Below are 24,040 nucleotides of genomic sequence, written 5' to 3'. Positions count from 1 at the left end.
ATTACTGATGTGAGTGCTTCAGGGCGGTAGACATTGTGGTATAAAGCCTTAAAGGCGCTGCATGGTCATTCCGACATCTGCATTGGCCGTGCATCATATGGTGATACGGCCTCTGTAGAAGTTAGGGCATTCATACTTCTTGTGCTTCACGGAGCAGAGCTGTTTTGAAGGAAGTTGTCAAGGAAATAAGTTTGTGTTTATACAAGACCTCCCGCCCCCACCTACCGTCAATCAATCATGTCAATGCGGATCTATACGGAGCCCGTGCGGTAAAGAGCTCAACTTGGCCTCTGCATGCATTCAGAGGCTCCGCAATTGCGTCACACTATCCGTACAGTGCCTCCGAGCACATTTTCAGATCAAGCATAAATTATCTCTTAGAGTTCTTGGGAACAGGAATGATGGGGGTCTGCTTGAGACGTGGGGATTACAGTCTGGGACAAGGAGAGGTTGAAAATGACCGTGAATATGCCTGCCAGCTGTTCTGCGCATGCTCTGAGAATGCACCCTGGAATACTGTCTGGCTACGTGGCCTTGCGAGTGTTGATCTGATTAAAGACCTTACTCAACACGGCCTCGAAGAGAGTCAGATCACCAATTCCTCTGGGTCGGTGGGGGCCCTCACTCACGGCACGGTGTTGTTATTGTCGAAGCGTGAATAAAATGCATTGAGTTCGTCTGGTAGAGAGGCATCGTTGGGCAGATCACGGCTGGGTCTTCCATTGTAATTCGTAATGGACTGTAGTCCCTGCCACATGCGGTGGGCGTCGGAGCCTGTTTAATAAGATTCCACCTTGTCCCTATATTATACGTTTGCTCCTTAGGATCTGTGCTGACACAATATTGGGGAGGTGCACAAGCCTGTGTGTGTGCTCAGACCAAAGAGAGACACACACACACACACACACACACACACACACACACACACACACACACACACACACACACACACACACACACACACACACACACACACACACACACACACACACACACACACACACACACACACACACACACACAAACACACACACACACACACAGAGTGTCTGTCCGGGCCTTCATACAGAGACGCACACATCTCCTGTGACAGTGTCAGAACAACTCTGCTTAAACAGTCACATACAATAGAGAAGAAAGCAGAGGGAGATGTGTGTGTAAGGTAGGGGAGAGAGAGAGAGAATTCTGATTTAAAAGCTCATTTGTCTGGGGGAGAGCCCACCCCAGAGGGCTGCATTATAAACCGTAATAGCTTAACATGTTAATCTGAGACTCTTTTCTTTGAGCTTAATGAACACATTCATCCTCGGGTGTGTGTGTGTCATTAGAGTCAAGTTCCTCTGAGATACATGCATACATGAACGCACATTAAACTCAGATTACACATACACTACCGGTCAAAAGTTTTAGAACACCTACTCATTCAAGGGTTTTCTTTATTTTTACTATTTTCTACATTGTAGAATAATAGTGAAGACATCACCATTATGAAATAACACATATGGAATCATGTAGTAACCAAAAAAGTGTTCAACAAATCAAAATATATTTTATAGTTAAGATTCTTCAAATCGCCACCCTTTGCCTTGATGACTGGGTGTCCGGATGGGGTAAGACAGGGTGTCAGGGTGTGGTAAAACAGGGTGTCAGGGTGGGGTAAGACAGGGTGTCAGGGTGGTGTAAGACAGGGTGTCAGGGTGTGGTAAAACAGGGTGTCAGGGTGGGGTAAGACAGGGTGTCAGGGTGGGGTAAGACAGGGTGTCAGGGTGTGGTAAAACAGGGTGTCAGGGTGTGGTAAGACAGGGTGTCAGGGTGTGGTAAAACAGGGTGTCAGGATGGGGTAAGACAGGGTGTCAGGATGGGGTAAAACAGGGTGTCAGGGTGGGGTAAGACAGGGTGTCAGGGTGGGGTAAAACAGGGTGTCAGGGTGGGGTAAAACAGGGTGTCAGGGTGGGGTAAAACAGGGTGTCAAGGTGGGGTAATACAGGGTGTCAGGATGGGGTAAGATAGGGTGTCAGGGTGGTGTAAGACAGGGTGTCGGGATGGGGTAAGACAGGGTGTCAGGGTGGGGTAAGATAGGGTGTCAGGGTGGTGTAAGACAGGGTGTCGGGATGGGGTAAGACAGGGTGTCAGGGTGGGGTAAGACAGGGTGTCAGGGTGGGGTAAGACAGGGTGTCAGGATGGGGTAAGACAGGGTGTCAGGATGGGGGAAGACAGGGTGTCAGGGTGGGGTAAGACAGGGTGTCAGGGTGGGGTAAGACAGGGTGTCAGGTTGGGGGATGACAGGGTGTCAGGGTAGGGTAAGACAGGGTGTCAGGGTGGGGTAAGATAGGGTGTCAGGGTGGGGTAAGACAGGGTGTCAGGTTGGGGGATGACAGGGTGTCAGGGTAGGGTAAGACAGGGATCTAATGATGCCATGACTGATAAATCAGTCTTCTCTCAAAGAGAGGAGAGCACAATCAGAGCACAGGGGATGGGTATTATTCCCAACCAAAAACACACATCAACATACACACAACATTTACAGACTACAGTATGTGCGTGTGTGTGTGTGTGTGTGTGTGTGGTCTCTCCCATCCGCTCTTTCAGTGAGGAGTTAACTGTCTGCTTTAGTGAGCTCGAGCCTCAGCCATAATGCCTCTCTCTGCCCCAGGCTTCTGACTGGATAACTAATATGTCTGTATAATTGAAATAAAACATTAAGCTGAACCTACCAAGATTTGACAACAGTTCGACAGTGCGTTCCCACACACACACACACAAACTGAAGCAGGCAGCCACAGGCCATGTACACTAGCAGGCAGCCATGTTCAGTGGTGTAAAGTACTAAGTAAAAATACGTTAAAGTACTACTTAAGTAGTTTTTGGGGTATCTGTACTTTACTATTTATATTTTTGACAACTTTTACTCTTCTCTACGATCCTAAAGAAAATAAATGTACTTTTTACTCCATACATTTTCCCTGACAAACAAAAGTACTCGTTACATTTTAAAAGCTTAGCAGTACAGGAAAATGGTCGAATTCACACACTTATCAAGAGAACATCCAAATCAAATCAAATTTTATTGGTCTCATACACGTGCTTGGCAGATGTTATTGAAGGTGTAGCGAAATGTTTGTGTTTCTAGCTCCAACAGTGGAGTATTATCTAAAAGTAATATTTACCAATTTCACAACAATACACAAATATAAAGTAAAGGAATGGAATTAAGAATATATAAATATTTGGACGAGCAATGTCGGAGCGGCATAGCCCAAGATACATTAGAATAGAATACAGTATTCATACGAGAATTATGTTCTCAATGTTCATAAACCAATTCAATTAAACTACTCAGTCTGCTAGATCAGGATTACTGATTGAAATGAAACAGACAGAGGCCCAGCTAAAATAGTCAATAAGGTTTATTCACGGGAACGTTCTTAAGTCAAGAATACAAAGACATCCATTTTATAGCTGCGCACATACTTCCACACAAACAGAAGGTATCATACGCACATACTGTCTCAATACCCAGCCAACAGAGATTAGGGAGACCTTGACCTTGAGACGTACTCCCCGTTCTCTCCCAAATCTCTAGTCAGGTCGGCACCGAGCTCAGACAGTATGTTATTAAAATACCATAAAGACATAACCATTAGCTATATTGTTTTACCCTAATTCAGACTAGGACTACACATTTATTGATTATGATTTTATACATTCTAATCAATTCCATACAATTATATGTTTCAGGGTGGAACATTCTAATCATTCAATTAACAGATAAATCCCATTAACAATTCTATACATATGAGACGAGTAATGCAAAATATGTAAACATTATTAAAGTGACTAGTGTTCCATTATTAAAGTGGCCAGTCTATATTTCAACTGGCTCCCCCGTCGCGACATCCCCTGAATGCCCATCTGCTAGCCTGCTAGCCGCGGCCCGCTAGCTGTCTAGAGCACACCGGACTGTTAGCTGAAGAAGTCCATCAGCAAATTTTTTAGGGCTACTATACCTATTTTGCCAATTGGCCTGGACCCTTCCACTACACGGAGCCCTGCTGATCCATCATGACTGATCTGCCGACGTAACCACATGAACGGGCTACACACATCCTACCATACCTTTGTCTGTACATTATGCCTTGAATCTATTCTACCGTGCCCAGAAACCTGCTCCTTTTACTCTCTGTTTCGAACGTACTAGACGACCAGTTCTTAAAGCCTTTAGCCATACCCTTATCCTACTCCTCCTCTGTTCCTCTGGTGATGTAGAGGTTAACCCAGGCCCTGCAGTGCCTAGCTCCACTCCCATTCCCCAGGCGCTCTCATTTGTTGACTTCGGTAACCGTATAAGCCTTGGTTTCACGCATGTTAACATTAGAAGCCTCCTCCCTAAGTTTGTTTTATTCACTGCTTTAGCACACTCTGCCAACCCGGATGTCCTAGCCATGTCTGAATCCTGGCTTGGGAAGACCACCAAAAACCCTGAAATTTCCATCCCTAACTATAACATTTTCCGACAAGATAGAACTGCCAAAGGGGGCGGAGTTGCAATCTACAGCAGAGATAGCATGCAGAGTTCTGTGTTACTATCCAGGTCTGTGCCCAAACAATTTGAGCTTCTACTTTTAAAAATCCACCTTCCAGAAACAAGTCTCTCACTGTTGCCACTTGCAAAAGACCACCTTCTGCCCCCAGCTGTGCCCTGGACACCATATTTTAATTGATTGCCCCCCATCTATCTTCAGAGCTCGTGCTGTTAGGTGACCTAAACTGGGACATGCTTAACACCCCGGCCATCCTACAATCTAAGCTCGATGCCCTCAATCTCACACAAATGATCAATGAACCTACCAGGTACAACCCCAAATCCGTAAACACGGGCACCCTCATAGATATCATCCTAACCAACCTGCCCTCCAAATACACCTCTGCTGTCTTCAACCAGGATCTCAGCGATCAATGCCTCTTTGCCTGCGTCCGTAATGGGTCTGCGGTCAAACGACCACCCCTCATCACTGTCAAATGCTCCGTAAAATACTTCAGCGAGCAGGCCTTATTAATCGACCTGGCCCGGGTATCCTGGAAGGATATTGACCTCATTCCGACAGTAGAGGATGCCTGGTTATTCTTTAAAAGTGATTTCCTCACCATCTTAAATAAGCATGCCCCATTCAGAAAATGTAGAACCAGGAACAGATATAGCCCTTGGTTCACTCCAGACCTGACTGCCCTTGACCAGCACAAAAACATCCTGTGGCGTACTGCATTAGCATCGAATAGCCCCCGCGATATATGCAACTTTTCAGGGAAGTTAGGAACCAATATACGCAGGGGCAGTTAGGAAAGCTAAGGCTAGCTTTTTCAAACAGAAATTTGCATCCTGAAGCACAAACTCCAAAAAGTTCTGGGACACTGTAAAGTCAATGTAGAATAACAGCACCTACTCCCAGCTGCCCACTACACTGAGGCTAGAAAACACTGTCACCACCGATAAATCCACGATAATTGAGAATTTCAAATCAGCATTTTTCTACGGCTACCCTACCCCCCACAGCAACTTGCCCAAGCCTCCCCCATTTCTCTTTCACTCAAATCCAGATAGCTGATGATCTGAAAGAGCAGCAAAATCTGGACCCCTACAAATCAGCCGGGCTAGACAATCTGGACCCTCTCTTTCTAAAATTATCCGCCGAAATTGTTGCAACCCCTATTACTAGCCTGTTCAACCTCTCTTTCGTATCGTCTGAGATCCCCAAAGATTGGAAAGCTGCCGCGGTCATCCCCCTCTTCAAAGGGGGAGACACTCTAGACCCAAACTGCTACAGACCTATATCTATCCTACCCTGTCTTTCTAAGGTCTTCGAAAGCCAAGTTAACAAACAGATCACCAACCATTTCGAATCCCACCGTACCTTCTCCTCTATGCAATCTGGTTTCAGAGCTGGTCATGGGTGCACCTCAGCCACGCTCAACGTCCTAAACAATATCATAAACGCCATCGATAAGAGACAATACTGTACAGCTGTATTCATCGACCTGGCCAAGGCTTTCGACTCTGTCAATCACCACATTCTTATCGGCAGACTCAACAGCCTTGGTTTCTCAAATGACTGCCTCGCCTGGTTCACCAACTACTTCTCTGACAGAGTTCAGTGTGTCAAATTGTAGGGCCTGTTGTCCGGACTTCTGGCAGTCTCTATGGGGGTGCCACAGGGTTCAATTCTCGGGCCGACTCTTTTCTCTGTATACATCAATGATGTCGCTCTTGCTGCTGGTGATTCTCTGATCCACCTCTACGTAGACGACACCATTCTGTATACTTCTGGCCCTTCTTTGGACACTGTGTTAACTAATGTCGTGTAAAATTGCAAGATTATGTTATAATGCTTGTATTGCATTATAATGGTTGTTTTATTCGACAGAATATAATATTCTGTTAACTATTGTGTGTGTGTTCTACTGAGGATGGGCCTCTATGAGATAACACTGACAGAGGAGATTTACGCCAGACACTGGTCTTTACAATGAAAACTGTTGACACAGCAGTAACTGTGTGCTATGTTTTATAGATATCTTTCATACAAATCTTAACCTTTGTGAACTGTTCCTAAGATCTGTGGTTCGTCATGTAAGTTGAGAAGGGTGTATCTTGGCTATAAAAGATCTTTGTACTTTTCTGTTGGTACATTCAATGGTTCATTAGAGATAGCGCATCATTGAAAGTCAAATTGCTATTGCAAAGCTCTTATTATTAAAGATGTAGTTTAAGAATAACTCTGACTTGTGTGTGAAGTTTGTAACTCTCCTCATTTGGTAAAGCAGAAATATGCCACCACACTAAACTCCAGACGATCTTCAATGCCACACAACACTCCTTCCGTGGCCTCCAACTGCTCTTAAATGCAAGTAAAACTAAATGCATGCTCTTCAATCGATCGCTGCCCACACCTGCCCGCCCGTCCAGCATCACTACTCTGGACGGTTCTGACTTAGAATATGTGGACAACTACAAATACCTAGGTGTCTGGTTAGACTGTAAACTCTCCTTCCAGACTCACATTAAGCATCTCCAATCCAAAAATAAATCTAGAATCGGTTTCCTATTTCGCAACAAAGCATCCTTCACTCATGCTGCCAAACATACCCTCGTAAAACTGACTATCCTACCGATCCTTGACTTTGGCGATGTCATTTACAAAATAGCCTCCAACACTCTACACAGCAAATTGGATGCAGTCTATCACAGTGCCATCCGTTTTGTCACCAAAGCCCCATATACCACCCACCACTGCGACCTGTATGCTCTCGTTGGCTGGCCCTCGCTTCATACTCGTCGCCAAACCCACTGGCTCCAGGTCATCTATAAGACTTTGCTAGGTAAAGCCCCACCTTATCTCAGCTCACTGGTCACCATAGCAGCACCCGTAGCACGCGCTCCAGCATATCTCACTGGTCACCCCCAAAGCCAATTCCTCCTTTGACCGCCTTTCCTTCCAGTTCTCTGCTGCCAATGACTGGAACGAACTGAAAAAATCACTGAAGCTGGAGACTCATATCTCCCTCACTAACTTTAAGCACCAGCTGTCAGAGCAGCTCACAGATCACTGTACCTGTACATAGCCCATCTGTAAATAGCCCATCCAACTACCTCATCCCCCATAATATTATGTATTTTATTTATTTTGCTCCTTTTCACCCTAGTATCTCTACTTGCACACTCATCTTCTGCACATCTATCACTCCAGTATTTCATTGCTATATTGTAATTATCTCGTCACTTCGGCCTATTTATTGCCTTACCTCCCTTTTCCTACCTCATTTGCACACAGTGTCTATAGACCTTTTCTATTGTATTATTGACTGCATGTTTGTTTATTCCATGTGTAACTCTGTGTTGTTGTTTGTGTCGCACTGCTTTGCTTTATCTTGGCCAGGTCGCAGTTGTAAATGAGAACTTGATCTCAACTAGCCTACCTGGTTAAATAAAGGTGAAACATTTTTTATATAGGCAGAAGCCTCTAAGGTGCTACTGATGGCTAATTAACAGTCTGATGGCCTTGAGATAGAAGCTGTTTTTCAGTCTCTCGGTCCCAGCTTTGATGTACCTGTACTGACCTCGCCTTCTGGATGACAGTTGGGTGAACAGGCAGTAGCTCGGGTGGTTGTTGTCCTTGATGATCTTTTTGGCCTTCCTGTGGAGTGCAGGAAGTTTGCCCCCGGTGATGCACAGACCGCACCACCCCCTGGAGAGCCCTGCGGTTGCGGGTGGTGCAGTTGCCATACCAGGCAGTGATACAGTCTGACAGGATGCTCTCAATTGTGCATCTGTAAAAGTTTGTGAGGGTTTTAGGTGCCAAGCCAAATTTCCTCAGCCTCCTGAGGTTGAAGAGGCGCTGTTGCGCCTTCTTCACCACACTGTCTGTGTGGGTGGATCATTTCAGTTTGTCAGTGATGTGTATGCCGAGGAACTTGAAGCTTTCCACCTTCTCCACTGCGGTCCCATCGATGTGGATAGGTGGGTGCTCCCTCTGCTGTTTCCTGAAGTCCACAATCAGCTCCTTTGTTTTTGTTATTTTGAGTGAGAGGTTATTTTCCTGGCACCATAATCCCAGGGCCCTCACCTCCTCCCTGTAGGCTCTCTCGTCATTGCTGGTCATTCCTACTGCCTCTGATCTGGCGGACTCCCTAACACAAATGCTTCATTTATAAATTATGGAGTGTGCCCATGGCTATCCATTTCCTGGTTGCTAAAATTCTAATAATTCACCTAATTTCAGTTTATGTGGCAAAACAAACAAGTTGAAAATCATTTTACCATTTAAACTGCTGTGAAATATATTTTCTATAACCAAAAATATTGTATTTTCAGCTGTTTGAAGCTGGTGTAGAAAACCGAAAGTAAAAGACGCAAAAACAATTCTTAAAAATGGGAAGCATTGAAATAGCGCACATAGAACAGATCTACCGGTTCTTAGACTTGCTTTCAGGTTGCCCAAAAAGGTACATATTGCAGCTTTAATATAAGGAATTTGATATGATTTATACTTTTACGTTCGATACTTAACCTTTGTGTAGTCTTAACATTCTGTATACTCTACTCTCCTTGTCCTAATGGTCAAAAATGACACGCCTTCACTAAAACCCCTAACATAAAGCAGCTTAATTGAATTTTAAACCCCAAATCTATTTTGCATGAAGAAACAGCCTGTCATTCATCACAAACTTTGTGAATATCTGGGTTTTCCCTCTTCACAATGCAGAAAGACTGCATTTAATCAGTGAACACCATTCGTTTTTATTACAACACACCTGTCATAATTGTTTTCTTTACTGAAGTAGAGGTTTATTATTATTATTATTGATAAAGGTCCTGCATAGGTGTAAACATTACTTTTTTAGCAAAAGATAGCACTTTTATATCCTAAGAAAGTAGCAGAAATGTGCAGAAAAATAGTTTTGAAGGGAAACAATAACAGTCTTGAACTTTTTTGGCAACATAGTGATATATTCTTATATACTGTACAATGAGGGATTCAACTACAAAATACTCGTCTTCTCCCATTTTTTTAACCATTGCCCCCACCGACAAGGTGTATAAACAACAACAATAAATAAGAATAAAATAAGATAATAGATACAAAACAAAAACGTGAAGAACATAAATCAATCAACTATAATTAGCACATGTAGGACAGTATGCAAGTGTGTGTGTGTGGACATTGCAGATGTATTTCTCACATGTGCAGCACATAGTATTTGTTTTACAGTCCTTCTTTGGTGGCAGAATTGGCATCTCCTCCTCTTGCCTGCCCCAGCTGCAGCCTCAGGTATATCAGGACAAGATTCAGCCCCCTGAACAGCTTTCACATAGCGCTGCAGAGGCTGCTGTGCGGGGAGGCGCTCCCTTCTTTGAATGTGTGGTGTTATAAGTGCCATTCCCAGCTGCTCCAGGAACACCCTGCTCTTGTTCCGCTTATCAGGCATCCAGGTAGGGTTGATCTTGTTCCATATCACAAAGGAATTTGACACATCAATGATGTTATGGAAGATGACCAGGGGCCAGTCATCCTCCTGCAGCTGTAAGTTCCAATCACCTTGTCCAGCAATTCCATGCCTCCTTTGTTGTGGTTGTAGTCCAGGATGATGGCTGGCTTCCTGTCCTCACAATCACTGATCTCAGGCGTTTTGTGCAATGTGTGCTCAGGAGGGACACATTCTTGTTCCTCTTTGGGAGGTAAGAAACTCGAGTGGTGGGGGTGAAGGCAAACTTTGATGAGAAGGCCTCTCTCCCCTTTTTGCGAGGAGTGCTGGGGGGAGCTCAGGCTTGTTCTTTCTAAATGTGCCAACCATGGTGATCTTCCTCTTCAGGAGCTGCTGGCTGAGTTCAATCAGTAGTACACATCATTTCAATTTCTCATTGTGTGGGTGTGTGTGTGTGTCTTTGTGGTTTTTGTGGGGTCAAAAATGAGCCTAAGACAATCTTTGTACCCTGGTGGTCTACAGCTTTCATTAAAATATCTATAAAGGCAATGTTTCACTTTTTCTAATGTTGGGGTCACTCAAGGAAAAGTCATCAAAATTTCAAGTTGAAAAAATATAATTTAGGTGTCACGACTTCCGCCGAAGTCGGTCCCTCTCCTGGTTCGGGCGGCGTTCGGCGGTCGACGTCACCGGCCTTCTAACCATCGTCGATCCACCTTTCATTTTCCATTGGTTTTGTCTTGTCTTCCCTCACACCTGGTTTCAATTCCATCAATTCCATGTTGTGTATTTAACCCTCTGTTTCGCCCATGTCCTTGTCCGTAATTGTTTCTTGTAGTGCTTGTGTACGTTATGCTGGTGGATACCGGGTCTTGTTTGACCCATTCATTGATTGTTCTGTTTACGGTGGTTTTTATGTTTATTAAACGACACCGTTGTAAATCAGTTTTCGCTCTCCTGCGCCTGACTTCTCTGCCGCCAGTACATGCCGCCGTTACATTAGGAGGTTATCTCTGCTGTTAAACATAGTGGCAGGTCATGTTTGACCCTTAAGACAACACACGGGTTAAGTACATTCTAGCAATTACATTTACTTTTGATACTTCAGTATTTTTAAAAATGAATACTTGTAGACTTTTATTCAAAAAGTATTTTACTGGGTGACTTTCACTTGAGTCATTTTATATTAAGGCATCTTTACTTTTACTCAAGTATGACGATTAGGTACTTATTCCACCACTGGCCATGTTGCCTTTAACAAGAAGCTGCACTGTCATCACCAAGGGCGCAGCACACACACACAGAGCTCTCTCTCTCTCTCCATGTAATGCATAGGGCTAACATTGAGTTATTTCATTATTATGGGTGATGATGATCTTCCAATACTTGACTGCTGCTCCCAAAGTCATCTGTTGGGTTTTACCTTTTGAATATTTAGGCAAGAGATGCAATGGTTTAGAGGTCTCTCTCTCTCTCTCTCACACACACACACACACACACACACACACACACACACACACACACACACACACACACACACACACACACACACACACACACACACACACACACACACACACACACACACACACACACACACACACACACACACACACAGGGTGGAGTGTCAAAGGGCTACAAGTAGTGTACAGTTACTTATCGGGATATTATTTTTGACGATATACTGTATGATATCGCTTTGACAATATCGCAATATTATTTTTTGGTGGTACCTGTATTTTTCCTTCTTTGCTTGTTCTCCAACTTCTTTTTAGGGTGTTTTCACATATTACACTCTTCAAAAGAGCTGATCTCAGTCATCTTCAAAGTGAACTCTGGGTTAAAAAAAAGGAACTCAGTACTCTTTGCATTCATACTGCCCTTGCCTTTGAATGAGGACTCAACTCTTTGAAAGTTCACTTCAGCTATTTTGTGGTCTGAGTCCTCCTTTGTATTCACATTGCTATGTTTAGAAAGGAACCAAGATCTTTTTCAAACATTCACTCAATGCACTCTGTGTTTTTACAAAGTGCAGGACAATCCATTCCATCAGAACTTGTTATTGGACAGCTATACCTACTTACATTTTGGAAACGAATTGATTGCTTTTACTTAAAAGATAATACATTATAATTGCAATTAGAAGATACCAATAATATTTAAATTTTAATAGTAACAGAATAAATTGAAGAATAACTGCAGATTAAATAATGCTGTAATTGAAACGTGTACACCCACTGTAGGCTACTGAGCTATGATTGATATTGTAACCTATGTTGTGATTCTCATCAAATATGTTTTTGTCTTCTCACACTATTCAAACTCCACAATTTAATAAACAGCTTATGAAACTCTCTTAGCCTATAGATCACATAATGCAAACAAATAATCTGAACTAAAAACATATTTTGGAATTTCTGTGCAACCTTGACAATCGCTAATAAATATCCAAAAACAGCACACGTTTTTTCCCCGCGAATCTGTACATAATCTTCTCTCCTTTCTGGCAACAATGTGAGGGGTTATGGTATGGGAAATGGTGTTGCAGTAGTCTAGTATGGAACCAGATACCTGCCAAAAGGTTGAACGTACATATCGTTAGGATCGTAAGAAAATCCATACATAAATTGTTAGGATCATAAGAAAAGCCATCCGTGAAACATGAAACGTAAAATGTAATCTGTGAACATACAAAAACCACGTTAAGATTACAGACTAACATTTTAGGCTTGAACAAATCTTGTGTTGCAATTCTGAAGTACAATAATACCTTTCAGAGTTTTTCAGATTCATCTCACCAACAAAAAAAACCTACACCAAACAGCCTGTGAGGAGTGTTACTCGAACAAACATAACACAGTATAAACAAAAGTCAGGGAAACCAGAAAGACGTATCCTGCATGTTTTCAAGTTAAAGGTCTCCATTCTCTATTACTCCTCAATTTACTTCACATTTAGGTAGCTAATGTAATGGATGTGTTTGCCAGCGCAAGTCTAGATAGCACTAGCTGTATTATGCCTACAACAGTGAAGTTTCAGTCCACTAGGTGTATCTTTACAGCACGGGCATATCTCTGGGTGACGTGGACATCCCCATGCATCCACCTTATCAAAATATGACCAATTCAATATTGCACCACCCCATTCTGTGGGCTCTTTTTTTATTTTATATGAATCTCGTTTATTTGGCGTACCCCGACGGCATTGTATGTACACCTGGGAGTACGCGTACCCCAGTTTGGGAATACCTGCCCTAGACAAGGCTCTTCTGTGGCTTTATAGTTTCATTCTCTCACAAGTCATTTTCTGAAGGCCCAAGCCAATACTACGCCATCAACTGGTATAACAGTGTTATTGAACGCAGTTCTAAAACAAGCTCTAGACTTTTATTTTGGAAATGAAACCTGAAGCTGCAAAGCAACTCTGTCTGGTCTGAAGTTGCTTGACTGACTGGCTAACATCAACTAGCTACGTTCGGTTCATGTCCTTTGCAGATGCCACATTACTGACAAAAGTTTGTACGCATTAAAAAATGTGTAACCGAGTGAAGGGAGACAAAGTAAGAATTGAATGAATAAGTGTTCATTCATAGTCGTAACGTAGGGTTTGTACGTTTACAGATCTATTCATGTTTCACGCATGGCTTTTCTTACGACGCTAACAATTTACGTATGGATTTTCTTATAGTCCTAACGATACATACGTACGTTCAACCTTATGGCAGGTACAGTGGGGCAAAAAAGCATTTAGTCAGCCACCAATTGTGCAAGTTCTCCCACTTAAAAAGATGAGAGAGGCCTGTAATTTTCATCATAGGTACACTTCAACTATGACAGACAAAATGAGAAAAACAAAATCCAGAAAATCACATTGTAGGATTTTTAATGAATTTATTTGCAAATTATGGTGGAAAATAAGTATTTGGTCAATAATAAAAGTTTATCTCAATACTTTGTTATATACCCTTTGTTGGCAATGACAGAGGTCAAACGTTTTCTGTAAGTCTTCACAAGGTTTTCACACACTGTTGCTGGTATTTTGGCCCATTCCTCCATGCAGATCTCCTCTAGAGCAGTGATGTTTTGGGGCTGTTGCTGGGCAACACGGACTTTCAACTCCCTCCAAAGATTTTCTATGGGGTTGAGATCTGGAGACTGGCTAGGCCACTCCAGGACCTTGAAATGCTTCTTACGAAGCCACTCCTTCGTTGCCCGGGCGGTGTGTTTGGGATCATTGTCATGCTGAAAGACCCAGCCACGTTTCATCTTCAATGCCCTTGCTGATGGAAGGAGGTTTTCACTCAAAATCTCACAATACATGGCCCCATTCATTCTTTCCTTTACACGGATCAGTCGTCCTGGTCCCTTTGCAGAAAAACAGCCCCAAAGCATGATGTTTCCACCCCCATGCTTCACAGTAGGTATGGTGTTCTTTGGATGCAACTCAGCATTCTTTGTCCTCCAAACACGACGAGTTGAGTTTTTACCAAAAAGTTCTATTTTGGTTTCATCTGACCATATGACATTCTCCCAATCTTCTTCTGGATCATCGAAATGCTCTCTAGCAAACTTCAGACGGGCCTGGACATGTACTGGCTTAAGCAGGGGGACACGTCTGGCACTGCAGGATTTGAGTCCCTGGCGGCGTAGTGTGTTACTGATGGTAGGCTTTGTTACTTTGGTCCCAGCTCTCTGCAGGTCATTCACTAGGTCCCCCCGTGTGGTTCTGGGATTTTTGCTCACCGTTCTTGTGATCATTTTGACCCCACGGGGTGAGATCTTGCGTGGAGCCCCAGATCGAGGGAGATTATCAGTGGTCTTGTATGTCTTCCATTTCCTAATAATTGCTCCCACAGTTGATTTCTTCAAACCAAGCTGCTTACCTATTGCAGATTCAGTCTTCCCAGCCTGGTGCAGGTCTACAATTTTGTTTCTGGTGTCCTTTGACAGCTCTTTGGTCTTGGCCATAGTGGAGTTTGGAGTGTGACTGTTTGAGGTTGTGGTACTGAAAACAAGTTCAAACAGGTGCCATTAATACAGGTAACGAGTGGAGGACAGAGGAGCCTCTTAAAGAAGAAGTTACAGGTCTGTGAGAGCCAGAAATCTTGCTTGTTTGTAGGTGACCAAATACTTATTTTCCACCATAATTTGCAAATAAATTCATTAAAAATCCTACAATGTGATTTTCTGGATTTTTTTTCTCATTTTGTCTGTCATAGTTGAAGTGTACCTACCTATGATGAAAATTACAGGCCTCTCTCATCTTTTTAAGTGGGAGAACTTGCACAATTGGTGGCTGACTAAATACTTTTTTGCCCCACTGTATCTGGCTACATAGTCTAGTTTGTGGTGCGGGAATAATTACAAGCAGAGAATGCCAAAGCTGTCATCAAGGCAAGGGGTGGCTACTTTGAAGAATCTCAAATATAAATATATTTTGATTTGTTTAACACTTTTTTGGTTACTACATGATTTCATATGTGTTATTTCATAGTTTTGATGTCTTCACTATTATTCTGCAATGTAGAAAATAGTAAAAATAAAGAAAAACCCTTGAATGAGTAGGTGTGTCCAAACTTTTCACTGGTACTGTACATATTCATCTTTTTTTTAAAGTGGTAATTTAGCAGACACTCTTATCCAGAGCAACTTACAGGAGCAATTAGGGTTAAATGCCTTACTCAAGGACAGACAGATTTTTCACCTAGTCTGCTCTGGAATTCGAACCAGCGACCTTTCGGTTACTGGACCAATGCTCTTAACCACTAGGCTACCTGCTGCCCGTTCCGGGATTTATCCGATGGCATTGAGGAGTTTATCACATCAGTCACCAGGCTTCATTAATAAGGGCATCGATGATGTCATCCCCACAGTGAACATACATACATATGCCAACCAGAAGCTTGGATTACAGGCAACAGGCCAGAGCTGCCACTTTCAAGGAGTGGGACACTAATCTGGACGCTTATAAAAAAAATCCCACTACACCCTCTGACAAACCATCAAACAGGCAACGTGTCAATACATGACCAAGATCGAATCCTACTACACTGGATCTCATGCTCGTCAGATGTGGCAGGTCTTGCAAAATATCACAGAATACAAAGGGAAAACCAGCCATGAGCTGTCCAGTAACGCAAGCACATAGCTGAGAAAAGTAGGGGTGCTGCAGCACCCCCTGAAAAATCTGAACATCAAAAGATATATAAATTCTCACAAAAGTAATGCATTGGGCCTTTACTATTCCTGTATTAGCGGACCAATATAGCCAACTGTAGAGCGGGCAAATCCACCCTCCCTTCCTCGCTGTGAAAGAAATCGCACCACCCCCAAACATCTTCCCGCAGCTATGCGCAAGCCTACCAGATGAGCTAAATATCTTCTATGCTCGCTTCGAGGCTAGCAACACTGAACCATGCATGAGAGAACCAGCTGTTCCGGATGATTGAGTAATTACCCTCTCCGTAGCCGATGTAAGTATGACCTTTAAACAGGTTAACATTCACAAGGCCACTGGGTCAGACGGATTACCTGGACGCGTACTCAGAGCATGCGTTGACCTGCTGCCTAGTGTCTTCACTGACATTTTCAACCCCTCCCTGACCCAGTCTGTAATACCTACATGTTTAAAGCAGACCACCATAGTCCCTGTGGCCACTCAGGGGTGCGTGCTTAGTCCCCTCCTGTACTCCCTGTTCACCCACGTCTGTGTGGCCGCGTATAACTCCAACACCATCATTAAGTTTGCTGACAACACGACAGGGTAGGCCTGATCACCGACGACGATGAGACAGCTTATAGGGAGAAGGTCAGAGATGTGGCAATGTGTTGCCAGGACAACAGCCTCTCCCCCAAGCTGATCGTGGACTACAGGAAACAGAGGGCCGAGCACGCCCCCATCCACATCGACAAGGCTGTAGTGGAGCAGGTCGAGAGGTTAAAGTTCATCAATGTCCACATCACTAAGGAATTATCATGGTCCACACACACCAACACAGTCTTCCCCCTCAGGAGTCTGAAAAGATTTGGCATGGGCCCACAGATCCTCAAAAAGTTAGAAAGCTGCACCATTGAGAGCCTCTTGACTGGTTCCATCATCTCTTGGTATGGCAAGGAAATCAGCAGTGTGGTTCTCCAATAAACTCAAAAACACACAATCACACATTCCAAATTGAAACACACATTTTTTGGTAGGATTTTTTTTTTTTTTTTACAATAACAACCATACATAAACAAAATATAATAAACAGACACAGACAAATTTCAACAAACATGATTGACATCACACCTTCTCAGACGCACATGTTCCCACCTCAACCATGCGTATGTCTCAACCACAGTCCCCCTCAACCTTCATCCCCTGCACCTTTCCAGTGCTTGTAGCACTCTATTCTAGATGGCCTCATATTGCACTCTTCATTTTTCTCTGTAGTCCACACCTTTTCAATATATCAAAAATAATACATTTGATTCATCCACTGTCGAAGTGACGGAGGATCATTTGATTTCCAGTTTTTGAGTAGAAGTTTTTTCAAAATCATTGGTGAGAAAAGTATGGTCCACCCCATTGGGCATATGAGGGTTCGGGCTATGTCCCAATTCACCATCTTTCTACCGTTGTGCCATTGCAAACTACCCATCATAGATTTCATGCAGACTGACGTTTGATGTCATGAATCTTGCCCTGGAGGCAGAACTGAGTCAAAATTGGCTATATCCCAAAAATATATCAAAACAAAAATGTGCTTTTTGTTCATGATTAGAGGTTAGGGTTAGGTATTAGGGTTAGCAGTGTGGTTAAGGTTAGGGTTACGATCAGGGTAATGTTTAAAATCATATTTTAATTATTTTAATGATCCAGGCTGCATCACATCTGGCCGTGATTGGGAGTCCCATAGGATGCACAATTGGCCCAGCGTCGCCTGGGTTTGGCCGTCATTGTAAATAAGAATTCTTTTTTAACTGACATGCCTAGTTAAATAAATGTTTAACTTTTTATTTTTTTTATTTTAAATATGTCTGTGCCAGCTAGTGACCACTGGAGCTGCCTCCAGGACAAGATTCATTACAATAAATACCAACCTGTGGATTCCATGGTGGAACTCCCTCCATCCAATGCTTCCTTACATCAATCCAATGCTTCCTTACATCAATCCAATGCTTCCTTACATCAATTCAATGCTTTCTTACACCAATCCAATGCTTTCTTACACCAATCCAATGCTTTTAAACCAATAACAGGGAGTTGGCAAATGCACACTTTGGCAGAAGGGTGGAGAATCGGGATGCAGCTACAGTCTCCTTTCCTTGTCTCCTGTCCTTCATTGCCATTGATAGGTCATTATAGAGATTGAGGGGAAGAGCAAGGGGGCTTGAACCAGTGACCCTGTGGTAAGAGAGAATTAACTATAGACCATGACCATCATCTCCTCTAGCACAACAGCAGTAGTCTGGGGAGGACACCCCCTAAGATCCACACCTCTTGGCAGAAGCTCTGCTGGGTTATGGAGGTAATTGGATACGTGTGTGTGTGCGTGTGTGTTGTTCTCTCTCACCTGAGGTAGAGCCGCGTAGATCTGACGCTGGAGCACATCCCTTTCATGCAGCGCACCCTGCAGCTTGGTCTGTGATTGGATGAGTGTCTCCTGGGTCTCGCGCAGGGACTCCAGCAGCTTGTCTCTCTCGTCCAGCATGTTGACCATCAGTTGCTCGAAGTTGGCTTCCGGATCCGAGCCGTTCTGAGCCCCTCCACCCCGGGGAGGACCCCCCGAGTCCCCCTCGGTGATCGTTGGCATCACCTCGCACATCATATTCGCTGCTTGGTGCTTACAGTCCAGTCCTATAGGCGTGTATCGCTGTAATGATATGGGCGATATCCTCGGCTCTCTGTAGGCTACTCGCTGCCGCTGGCTAATAAACACAATGATTGATTGATGTAAATAGAATATTTATCGTTGATGATCGCGATTATTAGAAAATGGCATGGGATGTGCAACGCGCACTGGGGGGTAGATATCCTAATGATCTTAGTGAAAAACTTTCTTCCAGAATCATGAATTTGAAATCAGGCGATTGTTGACCTTTTTTCCACGTCTGCCGGCGATGGTTCATCTGGCACATCCGCCCAACCCCGCGCGCCACTCATGTATTTCCAGTGCGTGTGATTTGATTGACAGATCAGAGACACTGTGATGCCGCCGCTGACCCTGTCGATGACATGTTCCAATCAACTGATCTGGGTTCCGAGGTTTATTAGGCGCTCTTTCGGTTCAACAGACACCAGTTGCCGATAACCTTTCACAGAGAGACGGCGATAGCCAGCTAGGCATGTCTGCGGCAACCGCCTTCTCAACCCCCCGCTGCCATCTCCACACCGCCACCGAGCAGACACACACACCACTCCTTCTCCCTCACACACGGGCTCCCGCAGCTGTCACCACTACCGCTACGGAAACCGAGCAACTCGCCGCTTTCTACAAAACAATTTACGCATAATTTGCATCGATGTCACCGCATGTGACCACAGCTATCCACATGGTCGCACGTCGTTTATGTCCCCCCTTTTGACCAATGGACAAATTCAGTATTGTGTTTCGACAACGGAAAATCTTCGAACGCTCTCTCCATAAAAAAATTAAACATTTGCTCTAGCGGCAGAAGAACCCCTCACATCAGCACCACCTTGCGCGTCGACGCGCTATTATGCCACGCCGTGCATGCGCGCTCTGGCGACTGAGACCAAAATTGTGTCATGCGCAGCGCTGCCTAATGGGACCCGTTATGAATTATGGAACTGGAATGAAATGGAAATTAAAATACCGCATTGGGATATAAACTGGATGTTATTCATAAACAAATGCATTAGGGTGCTTAGCCTATAGCCCATTGGACATAGTCCACCCATAACCCTTCCAAACATTGACTTCTGTTTGTCTTATCTTAGTGCGTTGTTCAGTAACACCACCACGCCTGGAGGCTTGTGTTATATCTATAAATGCTGCATTTACGATTCATGAATCTATTTCTCATCTGATGCATTTTCTGCTGCATTTTCGGTTGAGCTATGACACAAATCCGGGATATTCAAAGGTTCTAGTAGGACTATGGCTGATATTGCAATTTCCGATTCCTGTAGTGGGCTAGGCTACTGCACTGTAAAGACTATACATTCATGTTTTGATTCATGTTATGACCAAATCATAAAATGTAGGACGTCAGTAAGCTAAAAATGGTTTCATAGTAGCTTAGCTTGTCTCTCTTATGCTACTTCATAACTTCATAAGATTTAAGATGACAAAATATTTTGGGAATTTAACTTAACCTTCATCAGAGATACTATTGAGGAGATGGAAAATTCCATTGGAATCGTATTAACGCCCGTTGTGTACGTTGCCCACACGTCGTCAATGGGCTGCGCGGTGCATTCTGGGAGATTCTGGGACAAGCAAAAAACAATATGAACATACATTTCGTAAAGAATAAGTACAACATTATCAAATCTTTTCCGAGATAGTTCACTTGTTATCTGTAATATAGTATAGCTTGAAATCGTGACATTACGTACTTTCGAGGAATAGGCAGGGTTTTCAACATTTGGTGCGTTCACGATACCTGGGACCTACGTGGTCAAATCATAACGTTAGTAATCTTCAAGTCGGAAAGTCGGAGCTCTAGAAAGAGGCCCGAATTCCCGAGGCGGAATTATTAGTTGGATGACCGTTCAAAACTATTTTTCCCAGTCAGAGCTAGTTTTTCCCAAGTTGACAGTTGTTTGAATGCACTTAGGTCAGAGATTTCCGAGTTCCCAGTTGTTTTGAACGCGGCATCATACCCTGATTTTGATAAGGGATTGCGTGACGATTACACGATTGTTCGACATTCTGCTGGTGAGGCTTTATACGTTCCTCCATTCAATATCCAATGGGATTCCTATCTCCTCCTTTCTTTAATATATTCAATTCAATTCAAGGGGCTTTATTGGCATGGGAAACATGTGTTAACATTGCCAAAGCAAGTGAGGTAATAATAATATACAAAAGTGAAATCTCCTATCATTGCTATGCAGACGACACACAATTAATCTTCTCCTTTCCCCCTTCTGATGACCAGGTGGCGAATCGCATCTCTGCATGTCTGGCAGACATATCAGTGTGGATGACGGATCACCACCTCAAGCTGAACCTCGGCAAGACGGAGCTGCTCTTCCTCCCGGGGAAGGACTGCCCGTTCCATGATCTCGCCATCACGGTTGACAACTCCATTGTGTCCTCCTCCCAGAGCGCTAAGAACCTTGGCGTGATCCTGGACAACACCCTGTCGTTCTCAAATAACATCAAGGCGGTGGCCCGTTCCTGTAGGTTCATGCTCTACAACATCCGCAGAGTACGACCCTGCCTCACACAGGAAGCGGCGCAGGTCCTAATCCAGGCACTTGTCATCTCCCGTCTGGATTACTGCAACTCGCTGTTGGCTGGGCTCCCTGCCTGTGCCATTAAACCCCTACAACTCATCCAGAACGCCGCAGCCCGTCTGGTGTTCAACCTTCCCAAGTTCTCTCACGTCACCCCGCTCCTCCGCTCTCTCCACTGGCTTCCAATTGAAGCTCGCATCCGCTACAAGACCATGGTGCTTGCCTACGGAGCTGTGAGGGGAACGGCACCTCAGTACCTTCAGGCTCTGATCAGGCCCTACACCCAAACAAGGGCACTGCGTTCATCCACCTCTGGCCTGCTCGCCTCCCTACCACTGAGGAAGTACAGTTCCCGCTCAGCCCAGTCAAAACTGTTCGCCGCTCTGGCACCCCAATGGTGGAACAAACTCCCTCACGACGCCAGGACAGCGGAGTCAATCACCACCTTCCGGAGACACCTGAAACCCCACCTCTTTAAGGAATACCTAGGATAGGATAAAGTAATCCTTCTGACCCCCCCCCCACCCCCCTTAAAAGATTTAGATGCACTATTGTAAAGTGGCTGTTCCACTGGATGTCATAAGGTGAATGCACCAATTTGTAAGTCGCTCTGGATAAGAGCGTCTGCTAAATGACTTAAATGTAAATGTTAAATGTGAAATAAACAATAAAAATTAACAGTAAACATTACACATACAGAAGTTTCAAAACAATAAAGACATTACAAATGTCATATTATATATATACAGTGTTGTAACAATGTACAAATGGTTAAAGTACACAAGGGAAAATAAATAACCATAAATATGGGTTGTATTTACAATGGTGTTTGTTCTTCACTGGTTGCCCTTTTCTTGTGGCAACAGGTCACAAATCTTGCTGCTGTGATGGCACACTGTGGAATTTCACCCAGTAGATATGGGAGTTTATCAAAATTGGATTTGTTTTCGAATTCTTTGTGGATCTGTGTAATCTGAGGGAAATATGTCTCTCTAATATGGTCATACATTGGGCAGGAGGTTAGGAAGTGCAGCTCAGTTTCCACCTCATTTTGTGGGCAGTGAGCACATAGCCTGTCTTCTCTTGAGAGCCATGTCTGCCTACGGCGGCCTTTCTCAATAGCAAGGCTATGCTCACTGAGTCTGTACATAGTCAAAGCTTTCCTTAAGTTTGGGTCAGTCACAGTGGTCAGGTATTCTGCCGCTGTGTACTCTCTGTTTAGGGACAAATAGCATTCTAGTTTGCTCTGTTTTTTTGTTAATTCTTTCCAATGTGTCAAGTAATTATCTTTTTGTTTTCTCATGATTTGGTTGGGTCTAATTGTGCTGTTGTCCTGGGGCTCTGTGGGGTGTGTTTGTGAACAGAGCCCTAGGACCAGCTTGCTTAGGGGACTCTTCTCCAGGTTCATCTCTCTGTAGGTGATGGCTTTGTTATGGAAGGTTTGGGAATCGCTTCCTTTTAGGTGGTTGTAGAATTGAACGGCTCTTTTCTGGATTTTGATAATTAGTGGGTATCGGCCTAATTCTGCTCTGCATGCATTATTTGGTGTTCTACGTTGTACCCGGAGGATATTTTTGCAGAATTCTGCATGCAGAGTCTCAATTTGGTGTTTGTCCCATTTTGGGAAGTCTTGGTTGGTGAGCGGACCCCAGACCTCACAACCATAAAGGGCAATGGGCTCTATGACTGATTCAAGTATTTTTAGCCAGATCCTAATTGGTATGTTGAAATGTATGTTCCTTTTGATGGCATAGAATGCCCTTCTTGCCTTGTCTCTCAGATCGTTCACAGCTTTGTGGAAGTTACCTGTGGCGCTGATGTTTAGGCCGAGGTATGTATAGTTTTTTGTGTGCTCTAGCGCAACAGTGTCTAGATGGAATTTGTGGTCCTGGCGACTGGACCTTTTTTGGAATACCATTATTTTGGTCTTACTGAGATTTACTGTCAGGGCCCAGGTCTGACAGAATCTGTGCAGAAGATCTAGGTGCTGCTGTAGGCCCTCCTTGGTTGGTGACAGAAGCACCAGATCATCAGCAAACAGTAGACATTTGACTTCAGAGTCTAGTAGGGTGAGGCCGGGTGCTGCAGACTGTTCTAGTGCCCGCGCCAATTCGTTGATATATATGTTGAAGAGGGTGGGGCTTAAGCTGCATCCCTGTCTCACCCCACGACCCTGTGTGAAGAAATGTGTGTGTTTTTTGCCAATTTTAACCGCACACTTGTTGTTTGTGTACATGGATTTTATAATGTCGTATGTTTTACCCCCAACACCACTTTCCATCAATTTGAAAAGCAGACCCTCATGCCAAATTGAGTCGAAGGCTTTTTTGAAATCAACAAAGCATGAGAAGACTTTGCCTTTGTTTTGGTTTGTTTGGTTGTCAATTAGGGTGTGTAGGGTGAATACATGGTCTGTTGTACGGTAATTTGGTAAAAAGCCAATTTGACATTTGCTCAGTACATTGTTTTCATTGAGGAAATGTACGAGTCTGCTGTTAATGATAATGCAGAGTATTTTCCCAAGGTTACTGTTGACGCATATTCCACGGTAGTTATTGGGGTCAAATTTGTCTCCACTTTTGTGGATTGGGGTGATCAGTCCTTGGTTCCAAATATTGGGGAAGATGCCAGATAAGGACGATGTTAAAGAGTT

General features: G+C 43.8%; 1 protein-coding gene across 1 annotated transcript in view; it reads right to left on the bottom strand.

Annotated features, from left to right (window-relative positions):
* The window catches only part of ppfia4 (PTPRF interacting protein alpha 4), a 115,626-nt gene extending 96,839 nt beyond the window's left edge, over positions 1–18,787 (bottom strand). Inside the window, exon 1 of the mRNA XM_039015337.1 lies at positions 18,533–18,787. Coding sequence (XP_038871265.1) covers positions 18,533–18,787 — 255 coding nt within the window. The remainder of the gene's footprint in view (positions 1–18,532) is intronic.
* Between the last annotated feature and the right edge of the window lie 5,253 nt (positions 18,788–24,040).

The sequence above is a fragment of the Salvelinus namaycush genome, chromosome 20, assembly GCF_016432855.1.
Source record: "Salvelinus namaycush isolate Seneca chromosome 20, SaNama_1.0, whole genome shotgun sequence".
In the NCBI taxonomy this organism is placed as follows: domain Eukaryota; kingdom Metazoa; phylum Chordata; class Actinopteri; order Salmoniformes; family Salmonidae; genus Salvelinus; species Salvelinus namaycush.
This window is presented reverse-complemented; position numbering and strand designations above follow the sequence as displayed.